The sequence below is a fragment of the Calonectris borealis genome, chromosome 2 (assembly GCF_964195595.1).
Source record: "Calonectris borealis chromosome 2, bCalBor7.hap1.2, whole genome shotgun sequence".
Classification (NCBI taxonomy): Eukaryota; Metazoa; Chordata; class Aves; order Procellariiformes; family Procellariidae; genus Calonectris; species Calonectris borealis.
This window is the reverse complement of record NC_134313.1, coordinates 5,182,636-5,196,902: the sequence shown is the minus strand read 5'-3', so window position 1 is coordinate 5,196,902 and position 14,267 is coordinate 5,182,636. Positions and strand designations below refer to the sequence as shown.

Genomic DNA, 14,267 nt, shown 5'->3' with positions numbered 1-14,267 from the left:
AGGAGTGGAACTATTTTAATGCATTGTTAAGAAATGCCAATTTCTGGTTTAAGTCAATACTTCACTACAAAATGGATCTCCTACAGCCACGAGTCAGTTCAATTTGACTTTTCACACACTTAGGACTTTGGATAACTAGAGTTGGTGTTCACCCTTTCAAAGGAAATGCACTCCTCTACTATCACTAAGACATGAGCAAGAAATGGAACCATCTAAGTACTAATTATACAGAGCATATTGCACTTATACAAAGCTGAAATTTAAACCAATGGCAAATGGAGCAACTCTACTGGAAAGCTCTTCAAATGAGCACCATATTCCACATTTATGGTAGCAGTCCTATTCCACACCAATACCCACAGCACAAGCTGATGCACTTCAGACATTATTTATAAATAAAAGGAAAATGAGCATTAATGTTGTAAAAGTAATGCACTTGTTACTCCAATTCTTCTTACCCCTAACAAAGCCAAACTGGTCCAGACCAAAAGCTGAACCAGTATGCAGCCAAAAGCATCACTGTATTCAGTATTTAATTCAAAGTGAAATTAGCTGATGCTTATTGTTGCTATTCTATTTCATTCATAAGCATGCTGTATCAGGGGTCCAAGAATGAAGTAAAAATATATTAACCAAAAAGCCCATGGGTAAACAGGGGCTGCATAGCTATACAAATGAAATTATTAGTATGTTTGTCATTGTAGAATATGATGCTTAAAACTCAGTCCCCCATAAAAATGGGGACCAGCAAGTTTGTGACACTGCATGAAAATCCAATTCAATAGGAGGAAAGGAGTAGTAGAAATTTAATGAAATTATTCTTGGAACTCTGTTTACCTGAGGTTAAAGTAGTAAAAAAACCAGTAACTGCGTTAGTATATTCAGCTTTTGGGTTAATAAGGCAGCCTATACAAAGAGCAGTGCAGTACCCTTAGGCGGCGGCTCATGGGAACAGAAGACGAAAGGGAGAAAGCGTCTAGCTTTCTTTACTTTATGCTGACAGTGATTGACTCCTTTACAAAGAGGCAAGAAAAGGAAAGAGAAAAACAGAAACAAATTATTTGGAAATAAAAGAAAAGAGACTGGAGAGAACATCTACAATGAATGAACATAAAAGTAAAGGTTTACATTACAATTCTGTATACACAAATGGATATACGAATGTTGTTGAAACTCTAAAGCATATTTGGTATTTTCCTTCAAATTCCTTTCTACAGCAGTTATTCTTATTTCAATTTTTAAAAGTGAGACTAGAATCTATTAAAAAAGTCAGCTTTTCCCAACTATATATACCATCCATTGACAACACAAAGAACATTGTCTATCCCAGAAGTGTAACTCGCTTTTGCAAGCTTCCCATCTAAGTTCTACTAGACTGTGCTCTAGCTAAATTCTGATTTAAGTGGCAGTCACCAGACTTAAACATGGACGCATTGACTTTCTGGACCCTTAAAAGAACTTAACACAAAACAAGTATTTCACATAGCAGGGTTACACAGAACAAGGAAAAACACAGTTTCTCTGTCCCACTGAAATACAACACTGACATATTTTATGATCTGATATCTGCCACTGGAGTTTTATCCCCAGTGCAGACCTGTCTGGCCAATTGATATTCTAGCTCTCCAAGGATCTCTGGGCGAACACCCATGGCACCGTCCTCACTGTCCCCTTTCCTAGCACCCTACAGCATTGAATTAGCAAAGCGCTTATCAAGAGGAGAGAGTTTTCTGAGTAGGAGAAAATACAAAGAAGCCACAACTGATTTCAGAAGGTGCGAAAGGACACAAGACCACACTAAGAACCTGAAGATAGCTGTTCCTTTTATTTCTCTTGTTATCTGTTCGCTCCTCTCTGCTTTCCTCTTTTCCTTCTCTCCTCTATCTCAGGAAATGTGAGAGGTGGTTTAAAAGCCAATCAACTAAAATCCCGCATTTTGTTGCTGGTAGTCCTTTACAGTCAAAACTCAAGAGTGAGGTCCAGCCACCTTGAGTTATAAAGGTGTTGAAAGAGAAGCCCAGTACTATAGAAGCAGCATACTGGCACAGCATACTAGTCAGTGGTGGGAGGAGTGGAGGAAGGGCAGAAAAGGAGAATTACCTTTTAATAAAAATAACTTCACATTTTTCATAGGTTCTGGAAACCTAAGAACCATCAAAGCAGCTACACTTACACAAAAGCACCATCTTATACACAGTTGTGCAGTTTTTAGTGGCCAGATTTTGAGGGATAATGTGCAGAATTTTTTTAAAGGTGTATTAAGTGTGTTCAATCACTGTCCAATCTGGAGGCTGCATGTTGAATTTCACGCATGCAAATCTAATGGGTAACGCACTACTATGTAAAACTCATTCTTCGCTAAGATGGCAATTTTACTCCAAAGTTAAAATAAGTGGATGAGATTTATCATTGTATGCTAAACAACAAAAAAGTACCATTATAAAAACTGCTGGGGTGATTCAACAAACAGAAATCATTCATCAATTGTGAAAATGTACATGTCATTGAAAATGACAGAACATTAATCAGATTCAATGCTAAAAACTAAAAGAGGAGCAAGGAGAGGGCAAAATTATTGAGTAAGTTAGTGTATCAGTATTTCTGTGTATACCACATTACTGCAATCCTAGGGATTTATCTTCCTAACATCACATAGCACAATTTTCAGCACTATCATTCTAACACAAACCTGAGGTAACATTCATAAAAAGCTTTAGACATAGTATGAAAGAAAAGAAAAAAATACTACAGCTATTTTAAGAGACTACTGAAAAGGTACTGAAATGAGAATAAAGGAATCGAATACTCCGTACTGAAACAGAAGAACAGGTATAGAGTCACCAGAAGCAATGCAAGCTATCTAAAGGGGAAGAGATGTTTCAACTCTTGACCTGTCTGCTCAGGCTACAAAGCTAATTTAAGCTTGAAATGCTGAAATGCTGTTCACTCTATGTGGATAGCGGAAGCTGACTGAAGCCTGACTAACCTATTTATCATAGAATCATTAAGGTTGGAAAAGACCTCTAAGATCATCGAGTCCAACCGTCAACCCAACACCACCATGCCCACTAAACCATGTCCCTAAGCGCCTCATCTACACGTCTTTTAAATACTTCCAGGGATGGAGACTCAACCACTTCCCTGGGCATATTTCATATGAAGGGCACATCAAAATGACAAAGGTGTTTTTAATCCATCACGTACATGTCCTGATGCCCTGTGATACTCAGTCCAACTTGTCTTCTGCATTTCAAGCTTCGCCTTTATGATTTACTGTCTTAACTATTCTGCCAGACTAAACAGAAGACTGCTTTGTCTTAAACGTACCACATCTTCAAGTCTAGCTACAAAAGAAAGTTTATTTAGGTAAAGAGTTGATTCTAAGGGTAAAAAAAAAAAAGAAGTTCCAACACTTTTTCAGGAGCTTAGAGAGCACCTCCTTGAAATGAATACTACGTAGAAGGATTTCCACCATTCCACACCGGCTTCCAGGCAGGATATCACTGGCATATATAACTGCCCATAAAGCTCAGAAATGCTGCTGAAAGCTGCACTGGACTTCTTTTTTAATTTAGTTCCTCTTCTCAGCACTAAGTATTCACTAAAATTATTGTGTAAAAAAAAAAAAAGAACAAATCACTTGCTATGCAACAGACTATGTTAGAAAGGAAGCGACCAGGCTAGTGGGCAGTTACTACTGGAGCTTCTTGTTAGGATTGTATGAGTAGATAACCAATACTGGAAGGCTGAAACTGGTAATTTCCCATTCTATTTTAGTCATACATTCCTGAATCAGTTTGAGGAAAAACCCTGAAAAAAATCTGTGGAAGGAATTAACCTATTTGTTTTCAAGCTTTTGAAATAAAATGAGCACTATGCAGTTGTCACATCAAGTATGTTTATACATAAACAACAAAACCCCAAACCTAATACTTCATGGAACATTTCTTTAGTCATACTACAGTGTTATTACTAGCAAAGCAAAAATGTCTGCTCAAATCAAATGAATGGATCATAAAGGAGGAGCATAGGAGGGTAAGAACTCTTTAACAGACTGATGAAATCAATGCAGTAACTTCCTAGGTACTGATACGGAGAAAGTCTGTTTAGCCTGTCACCACAGTTCATTCTGGTCTTATGCATGAAAAGAAGCGGTTTAGTCAGTCTAAAATACAAAACAGGTAACACCACCAGTCTATTCAACTGTGACGGGAATCTGAAATATTGTAATTTATTAGCATTAAGGGTATTTTTAACTATAGTATCTTACTAATCAGCAGAATAGCTGGGTGAGTTAAGAAGCAAGTAACTCCCTTCATGAACTTGGAGACTAATGCCTTGCTCAAGGTTTGTAAAATTAATCTGCAATAAACCTTAGGCTTGAATGTCTCCCAGTCTTATGACCATATGGCAGAGCTACAGCTGTACAGAGCCTTTATATTCCTCCAATTATTTAATAATTTCGATGTATAACTATGTAAACTATGCTAAGACTGTTAGTCTTTCTTTTCAGAAGTAGTGAGCTGTAGAGTATGACATAACTGAGCTAGCAGACACAGTCAAAAGCATTCAAGATACAATTTTTCATCTTAAAAATTTACTTACACTTTTCAGCATTGTCTTTTTGGAATGACTTGACAAAATGAACATGAGAAAAAAAAATCTTTACAATCTCAAGCAAAGAACACCTTTTTCCCTTACCAACTAATTCAAATGGAACTAGGAAATACAAGTCCTACACAAGAAACTCTTTTGGAGTTGAGCACAGGGCAGACCTTCATTTTGGGCACAGGAATCATGAAACAGAGCGTGCACTGTGATTTGCAAGCAGAAGTGATTCAATAAAATTGTATTTGTCTTTCCATCCTTGCTCACAGCTTAGCTTGTGATTAGCCCCATCATTCACCCGTACATTCAGGTCCTTTCATATGCTGACATCTCCTTCATTAAGAACATTTTTAAGGGTTGTAATACTGAAATCAGGTGAATGTATTTATTATTTTTTTCTCTCCTGTTTGTTGCATTTTGACATTGGCTTCTGCTATATTTCAGTTTGTTCTAGGTAACCTACTGGAAGTCTCTCTCACAGATGAATATACCATCTAATTTTTTCCTGCATGCTAAAACCTCACTTAAATCATGCTTATATCTCCTTCAAAAGATACATTGTCTCATTCAAATTGAAATTTCAGCTAAATGGTATGATTAAATTGGCAACTACTTCAAACAGGATCTGCTCATAAGTAGCACCTTAGAGAAGAACTCTCATACCACTTCACTGCCATGATCAGGAGTTAACCACAGTAAGTGATTTAAGTGTAATGATATTATACTATAAATCTGTGATCCTAAGGCAGAACCTGGAAACTTGCTGAGAAACCCCTCTTTCAGGATGCTAAAATCCTTCAGTTCCTAGAAGGAAGCTCTCTCCAAGAGATCAGATTTCTCCTTTGCAGGGCACGTTACTGGATATATCTAAACGATGGGATGCAGTTATAATTAAAATTATGTAAGCAAATATAAGCAAACAAATTTTCTTTTTTTCCTCTATAGAGAGGCAATGGTACACCAGCATTATTAGAAACATATGCCATCATATTACCATGCACTTAGAGCTACACCCCTTTTGACTTTAAAATACTACTTGTAACAACAGCCACACCAGCTAGGGAACAAGATTGCAAACAAATTCTCTTTAAGATACCTGCTTCCCTATTAAAGGCATGTGTCCTGAGGTCTGTTACTTAGATGGCTTGAACAGCCTGCCTTTACATCTGAAACACTGATCATATTTTTAAACACCTTTCAATCTCCTTCACCAAATAAGCACATACTAAAGCTGCACAACCAGCACCCACTTTGAACCAAGACCAATCCTGTGGCAGGCCCTAAAAACGCCCTCCAGGCACATTCCTTGTGCTGGCTCCTGCAGAACAGCTCATCTTCTTCCTTACTGTCATCTTTCTAGTTACAGCTCCCTCCTCACAAACACGTTATTTTATTCAGCATTACCTGAATATCCAAATGCCAAGAGTCACTGCTTAGAATCATAGAATCATTTAGGTTGGAAAAGACCCTTAAGATGGAGTCCAGCCATAAACCTAACATTGCCAAGAACCGAACACTGCCAAGACTTGTTCAATACTCTGCTTGTTCAATACTCGCTGAAACAAGTCTAAAATGTCATATTCTGTAGCACTGCATGTAAAGTAATGTTTGAGCTACGATTAAAAAAATTTACATCCATAGAATTCTCTACTGCAAAAGAGGCACAACAATTAGCCAAAGGCTGCAAAAGCATATTTATTCTTCCGAGTCATATTTATATAAGCAAGGATGGGGCAGGAGAAACCAAAGAGCTCTGTGTGAGAAAGAATTTATGTAAAACGGGAGCAAGCAAACTAAGGCTTTATTGATTTCATCTTATGAAGAACTTTTTATAATATATAATTGACTAGGTAAATTATTATTTTTGGAAATACGTGTATCAGGAAATATGTGCATCACCTTACTAAGGCTAATGTTTGCTGTATCAAAACAAGCTGCTGGCCAAAATAAGTTCCTGTAGGCTAGAGTAGAGCATTTTAATAAGGTGACTCCAAGCAAAACAGGAGAAAATCTAGTCAATGAAATTAAACTAGTATGCTGCTTCTTACAAATTTGATACACTATCTGCACACAGCAAATGGTTTAGCCTTACTGTTTCCTGAGTGTACACTCTTGCCTAAGTACAAAGAATTCTTTTTTAATGTAAAGACAGAAGTAGAGGGAAAAGGAGATAAAAGTTGGAACTACTTATCTATTAACTAAAACACTCATCGCTTCTGGTGAATCACAGGAACTTAAACCAAAACATCAGATGTATACCAAAGAAATCTGAAATCCAACTCATTTAATTTGACTTCTTGTTTATATTTATTTATAATCCTACACACGCGTGAACGTAAAATTTGAGGGATAAAATTATTACTATACGCTTTAAAAAACGGGGGAAATCTGGCAGGCATCTTACTTGCACACAGTGAAAGACAGTGCCCACTGCAAGGAACATATAATTTGAAGAAGCAAGGCAGACAAATAATACCAGAAGAAACAGAAACAGAAGCATGCAGTAAGAGGTGTGTGGTGAAACCTGGTTCAGTGACACACAGCTGTAAGAGAACACTTCTTGGCTCCCAGGTCCAGCAATCTGCTGCTTTGGATTCCTGAAACCAACTTCACCCTTCACTAGTTTGAAAAGGCCTTTATTTAGAGCAAAAAAAAAGAGAAGTATTTAAAAACCTTCTATCTTTGTATGCTTTGGAATATTGAAACACTTGGAAAGAACAAGTTTTCATTTCACTAGACCAGAAATATTTCAAGGTATGTTAATAAAGACAAGGCGTCTTTCATTAACAGGGTCATTTTTAAATCTACAAAACTTCAGACAAATACCTGAACTTTTAGACCACCAAATCACGTTCCACACCGGTTTTCGACTATTGCTGGTCTCCCCCAAATGTGGTAGGGAACTCGCTGTGAAATCTTCCTTTAGAACTAAGGGTATTAATACTATAAATATGTCTGACTGCTTAATTTTCCTGCCGAATATGTGTCTCAGATTTTTGCTATTCAGCTTTAGCATTGGAAGAGGTTTAAACAAAGAATAGCAATCTCTGAGAACAAACAGCAGAGTTAATTTATGATTTAAACCATCAAAGGCATGAAGGATGTTACAGCTGTCAGTAAGTTATAAAAGCTCGTCTTATTTGAAGCCTTTAGCTCTAAGTCACTTAAATGTCACCAGAGAAAAGCTCTTATTCTGCAAACCAAGATAGCATCACCCACAGCTGGCTTTGCACTGGATGCTGTCAGCTCTCAGACTCTGCTGACCTGTAACTCTTGGGTTAACTGAACATTATGTACATCTGTTGCCTCCGTTGTTTCATACTGATGGATCAGTTACATGTGACAAAAGGAGTGACACTTCTTCACATCTACGTGAAGTATTACTTCATTTATAACAAGTTGATTCCTTTGGGAACTCAGAGATTCTTACAGAAAGCACCTCCCGAGGAAAAACCCTTATCACACAACTTTATCTCAACAATCTGTCTGTGGTTTAAATTTAACATGCTGACATCCATGCCACACTTGATTCATTTCAAATAATTTTGGGGCAAAAAAACCAAACCACCACTAACAAAAAGTATGTCAGTGTTCTATGTACCCTTATTAAAAAGAAGAACTGTTGAGAATGAATAATAAATGCAATGGCTTGAATCATTCCAGCACTATGTCAGTATTTCCAGTGGTTTGTAACATGGGATAAAAAACAAGAATCAAGCACAATGATTTCATTATGGAAAGATACAAAACCTTACTACAATGCAAGAAAAATACCTACTTGGTTTTGATTTCAGTATTGGAAAGAAAGGGATGGACATTTACTGGTTTAATTTGATTGTTTTGCTTATGGCATCAGGAGCCAGCTTTGCACCTTAGAGCTTCCTTGACGTTCAGTTGGAACAACCAGCTCATCTCCAGCGCTACTGCTTCTGTTTCTTCTGTGGTGCTACAGCAAAGCTCTCATTTGCCCACCATTCACCTTTATGTGACACCCTAAACTCCAGAGTTATGTAGTATTACAAGTAAATTCACCATTAATATCAAAACAGTACTTCAGAAGAGTAGAGAACCAAGTTTGTGCTCTGAGACACAACACTACTTCAGACAAAATGCATCAAGCAAAAGATATCTAGATTTGCAAAGTCAAAGTGGCAGCAATAAAAGATCATGAAGTAAGCATTTATAACTGCTTTTAATAGTAGAAGTACATCAGCATTCTTAGAAAAATCGAAAGGATGAAAATTTGAGGTGGCAGCGGAGTATGCCTATTTTGTCCTGAAGAGTAGCTTTTTTGTGTATGCAGAGTGATTAAAAAGCACAACACTAATCACTTAAGAAATTTCAACTTTTTCTAACAGCTAAAATGAGCCACACGGGTAAGAATCAAGAGAGAACATGCTGACCATGCTTCATGCTTATCTACCATGCTTGCTTGATAGGTACTGAAGGAAGAAGAACTGCTATTTGACTCTGAGAGGTAATAGTAACTGATGAAGCTCTATTACACCTTTGCAGCTTGATACACATTTTAATTCCAGATCCTCTCATCTATTTTCTTGCACAAGGTCTGTTTACTTGGGCTTCCTATGCCAAGTGGCGAATCTCAAACATCTTTAAAAAAAGGTTAAGAGTGGGGAAAGGAATCTGAAAGTAAGAAATTAATTAAACATCTTTGTATCTTTCCTCCTTCTTGTATAAAATATGTTGGGTTTTTGAAAATGTGCCACTAAGTGCTCACATAAATGTTAAAGTGGGGCTGTAGCCTCCCTGTAAGTCAGGGGTGGACACTCCACTGGGTGACAATATTGGTTCCTGAAGTTCGTGGCCAAATACTAGAAATCTATAAGAACATACCATAATATTACCACGTTTGCATTGAAAATCTCCTTAGTAAATATCATGTATAAGGATTTAGAAACGTATCTTCTACTAAGACACTGAATCAATCCCTCAAAAGGATTTGTTTTAAGATTCTGTAAAAGAAAAATGTTCTCTCTCAAGTATAAAAACTTAAAAAAACCCACAGTAACTAACAGAGAACTTAGAAGCCTACAAGCTATAGAAACAACATGTATTACCTCACATGCTCATCCTTCAATTAACTTGTGATTTTCAATAGCAAAAATTAAGTGCTTTGATCTAAACAGCAGCTACAAAAAAATAGCTATTAAGTTTCTTCTTTCTGAAAAGTGATGATTAATATTTAATTGCCTATTTTCACTTTTCAAAGCTGCTCCTTCATAATTAACACATACTCAGGCAATTTAAGTTCTAGCCCACGACATTCTACTTCCTTACAAAGCTAAGTGAAAATACTGACAAGCAGCTTTGCTTTGAAGTATTCTGGCCCTACATTACTGCACAGATATGGTTGTTCTCGCAAGCAACACTCCGTAGGATAGCTGCAAAAAGTTTCTCTTTAGAAACTGCACCACAAAGGCAGCACAGCTATGGTCTTGGGAAAGTCAACAGCCATGTAGCAAGCAGCGAGCTAACTGTGAGTGAAAAATCTGCCTAAAGATCTGCTAGCTTTATACATAAACTTGCATTTTTTTTTAATGAGCCTTACCTGACACAGAGACTGTGTGTGACCTTACTCCTTGCTTCTCATTGTTGGCCAGCCTGTAAAACAGAGGTTGGAATCGCTGAATGCTGTACATTCTTCACGGTCACATACACTGGGAATTCATCCTAACAGGGCACCTACTGTAATTAGCAGGGCCAATCCATTTCCCACAGTGACAGATTTTGAGGGGGAGAAAAGTCAGAAAGGAATCTACCATTTCAAACCCATCTGGGGGAGTAAGAGCGGAGAGAATGTGTTACCATTTTAATTAGCATATTGATTCATAACGACAGAGCAAATTTCACGGAAAAACCAAAACCTAAGTTTTACAAACTTTTAAAATCAAGCTGTGCATGTGTAAACTTTGTCAATGTAGGTAATTTGATGGTGCTTCTACTTTCTGTATTATTTACTGGAAATAAAGTATGAACCGAGTTTTTGTGTGTAAGATGACTTCCCCTGTACAACAATCTTAAATTGATTTACATGTCAAGTAAACTAAGAAAAACAATTAAATTTAAATGTAGTTAGCTATAAATGTTCATTAATAAAAGAAATTCCAAAGAACTCTTCTAAATTTTTTTCATGTACATATATAAACATAACTTTAATGGTAAGACAGCGAGAGTACTGCACTTCAGAAATCTGTAATTTCATCTGGCAAAGGCAAATCTTTCCATATGCAAGATAGTGTTGGCTAGTAGTTTTATGTATTTGACAAAAGCCCATTCCTCTGCTGCCAGACTATGAGCATATGTGGTGCCCTTGTTTAAACAGACTCAAGAGTACAAATTCAGTTTGGGTAAACTGTCCCAAAAATGGGAAGAAGCTTTTCCTTCAAGCCTTATTTTATCCCAGAAATCCCTACAAATAAAAAAAGGATAAAATTTATGTAATTAGAAAGTTATTTTGTGTTTCTCAGTTGTATCTATTTAAGTAAAACCAAATTTTTCTCTTCCATATGAGTGCACACTAAGTTTATCAGTTCTACTGCTTCCAGCCTTGACTTCCATTTCGTTTTCCTCCCTGCATTTTAACGCCTCTCCTTCTGCACCATGAGAAAGCTACCTGGCTGGCGAGGACTGCAGCAGGACCTGTGAAGGAAGAGCAATCACTAATATCTAAGTGGCTAGTTTCTTGCAGATTCAGGAACAAATTGTGTTCCATACTCCACCCAATAGTTAAAAAACGTAATAGTAATAATTCTGGACTCCTTCCAGGAATCAAGGAAGAAACAGAATGAGGTGGCTGGATCAAAGTAGACACAGTCTCTGTGTCCCAAAGGAAAAAGGAAGAGATAAGTCACTATAAACTGCTAAATTTCATTTGGTCTTTCAATAGTTATCTCCTGCTACTGGATATGGGTGATACTGCCTGATAAGGTTAAAGGAAAACGATCTGATGAGATGATGAGACATGGCTTTAAAACAGGCCTGAATGTGGCTACTGAGAAAGCAGTCTGATTACAAACAAGCGAAAAAAAAGTGGCTTGGTTAAATGACTGAAGTTTAGGAGGCCACAATAAGAAACTGCACATGGAAAGGGAAGACAACCATCACAACTTGCCAGATAGGACAGAGACTTAGCCATTGACACCAGGAGTGTAGAGAATCAGCAGGAAGAATTAATAGGCTTGCCTACCACTGCGTTATGGACTACCAACTCCAACAACATAAGAAGTATTCTTAGTTCAAACAGAGCTAAATTAGAAATCTTTTCTTATTTACCTTAAAGCTTGGGAAGGAGAAAAATAGAGAGAGGTATCTTAGCATACTTTATGTAAGAATTATTAGATGCAGATAGCATCTCTCAGCATACCTTGGATACAGAATCACCATAAAACTAGCCAGAGAAAAAAAATGCAACTCTATGTGCCTGACATAGATTAGCATTTTCTACAAATCCATAATTACTATCGGAGAAGAATTCTTCTACATTACTAGATTTTAAAAAATAGATTTAAAAGTATTTGCTATGTAAATTATATTCTTTATTACATTGAACCTAGAGATCCCAACTTAGGCTGTCCCCATTACGGAAATTTTATTAACAAAAGGTGACATGACAGATTTACGATAGGAGAAAAAAAATATTTTCTGTATTTCACATAAGCAGAAAAGGGGACAAATAGGGAAAAAAAGAGCACAGACTGACGTACAGATTGAAACCACAATTCAAAAACTGTTTAGCATCACTCCTGTAATTAAATTTACTCATGGACTCAAAATAAATAGCCTGAATCCCAGTCAAGTCTTTTCCAAAACATCCTTCTTTTGTTACTGTCAAATATGATTGATGCATTATGCACTTTTTTCCTCAGATTTTATTTCTGGTATTTTTCTAGTTTAATGCTGCTGTCAGTCATTTATGCCCCATAGTCCCAAATGACTGCCTGCTATTTGTCCTAGAATCCAAAAGCAACAATAAAAATTAAGCACATAAAGTCCTAAAGCATCACTTAAGCAAAACTATTTTTCAAAACATTTTTTTAATATAAAAAAAAAGAAAGTATAAAACTTACTTTGGTATTGATGGTAAAGCTCTTTCACCTTCTGTGTAAACAAGAAGAAAATAGGATTACAATTTTTTGAAGTTTCCAAATAACCTCTCTCAATGTGCAATACATACATGCCCGAAACAATAATCATCACAATCTCTCAGGGAAACTTATGTTGATTCAAAAGCCTGTTCTATATGTATATTAAGAGCAGCGTATCAACACAACTCCTTCTGACCAGTGATATAGACCTTTTGGCAAACTCTTATCTGCGAGAACAACGTAGACAGAATATAAAAGTTCTTTTTTATTCTTGACAAGTAACTCCAATAAATCTCCTGCAGAAAGTATAACAGTATCTCATCTCTCTACTAAGAAACACTTTTCTTTTATCTCCAAGATGTGCCAAGTGCTAACATATAAATAAAACAGTTGAAGCCAACTTGGACTTCCAAGCAAGACAACTGAAATAAATTATTAAAGCACATAACATATCATACTGATTTCACATTTGGTTGAGATTACACAATAGTAATGCTTAGTAGCCAGAGATGAAGTTAGCTTTTTGTAAACTATTTTCAAATTCTTGCCAGTCTTTCTTTGATAATATTATGTAATAAAAGCTTGGATGTACATAATCAAGCTTTTTTTCCCTATTGGATTTGATGAGACACTTGGTATCTGTGTGGGGAAGGATGATGGGGAAGTTACTAATCCTTTAGTAAAACACCAATGATTTACAGTAGATCACACTATGAAGGGAAGGAAAGTGGGCAATTAAAATGAGTATCACTCTCTAAATCACTGTAGTACTGATAAAGTGACCTGAAAGAAAATGGAAGAGCCACCATTTTAGAGAATGGTGATACATACTGATTACACAAAAATCATATTAATTCTGGGTTGTTCTTATCCTATATTGAAGTATCTTAAATTTCCAGACCTTGTAAAAGAGAACTACAGTTTTGCCTTTGTGTATTACGGGACTGAGTAGAGAAATGTCCAATACCCAGTTGGCGGCCGGTCACGAGCGGTGTTCCCCAGGGCTCAATACTGGGGCCGGTCTTGTTCAGTATCTTTATCAATGATCTGCACGAGGGGATCGAGTGCTCCCTCAGTAAGTTTGCAGACGACACCAAGTTGGGCGGGAGTGTTGATCTGCTGGAGGGTAGGAAGGCTCTGCAGAGGGACCTGGACAGGCTGGATCGATGGGCTGAGGCCAACTGTATGAGGTTCAACAAGGCCAAGTGCCGGGTCCTGCACTTCGGCCACAACCACCCCAGGCAACGCTACAGGCTTGGGGAAGAGTGGCTGGAAAGCTGCCCAGAGGAAAAGGACCTGGGGGTGCTGGTTGACAGCCGGCTGAACATGAGCCGGCAGTGGGCCCAGGTGGCCAAGAAGGCCAACGGCATCATGGCCTGTATCAGAAATAGTGTGGCCAGCAGGAGCAGGGAGGTGATCGTGCCCCTGTCCTTGGCACTGGTGAGGCCGCACCTCGAATACTGTGTTCAGTTTTGGGCCCCTCACTACAAGAAGGACATGGAGGTGCTGGAGCGTGTCCAGAGAAGGGCAACGAAGCTGGTGAAGGGTCTGGAG

At 37.5% G+C, this 14,267-nt stretch overlaps 1 protein-coding gene across 6 annotated transcripts in view; it reads right to left on the bottom strand.

The window, feature by feature from the left end:
* PTK2 (protein tyrosine kinase 2) overlaps window positions 1-14,267 on the bottom strand; it is a 229,416-nt gene that overhangs the window by 58,824 nt on the left and 156,325 nt on the right. For 5 of the 6 annotated variants that reach the window (XM_075141090.1, XM_075141088.1, XM_075141085.1 and 2 more), the window contains 2 exons: window positions 12,696-12,726; window positions 10,178-10,230 (listed from right to left, as the gene is read on the bottom strand). In XM_075141090.1, coding sequence (XP_074997191.1) covers window positions 10,178-10,230; window positions 12,696-12,726 — 84 coding nt within the window. Of the gene's footprint in view, window positions 1-929; window positions 1,014-10,177; window positions 10,231-12,695; window positions 12,727-14,267 lie in introns of all 6 variants that reach the window. The other variant, XM_075141084.1, reaches the window with a different exon arrangement.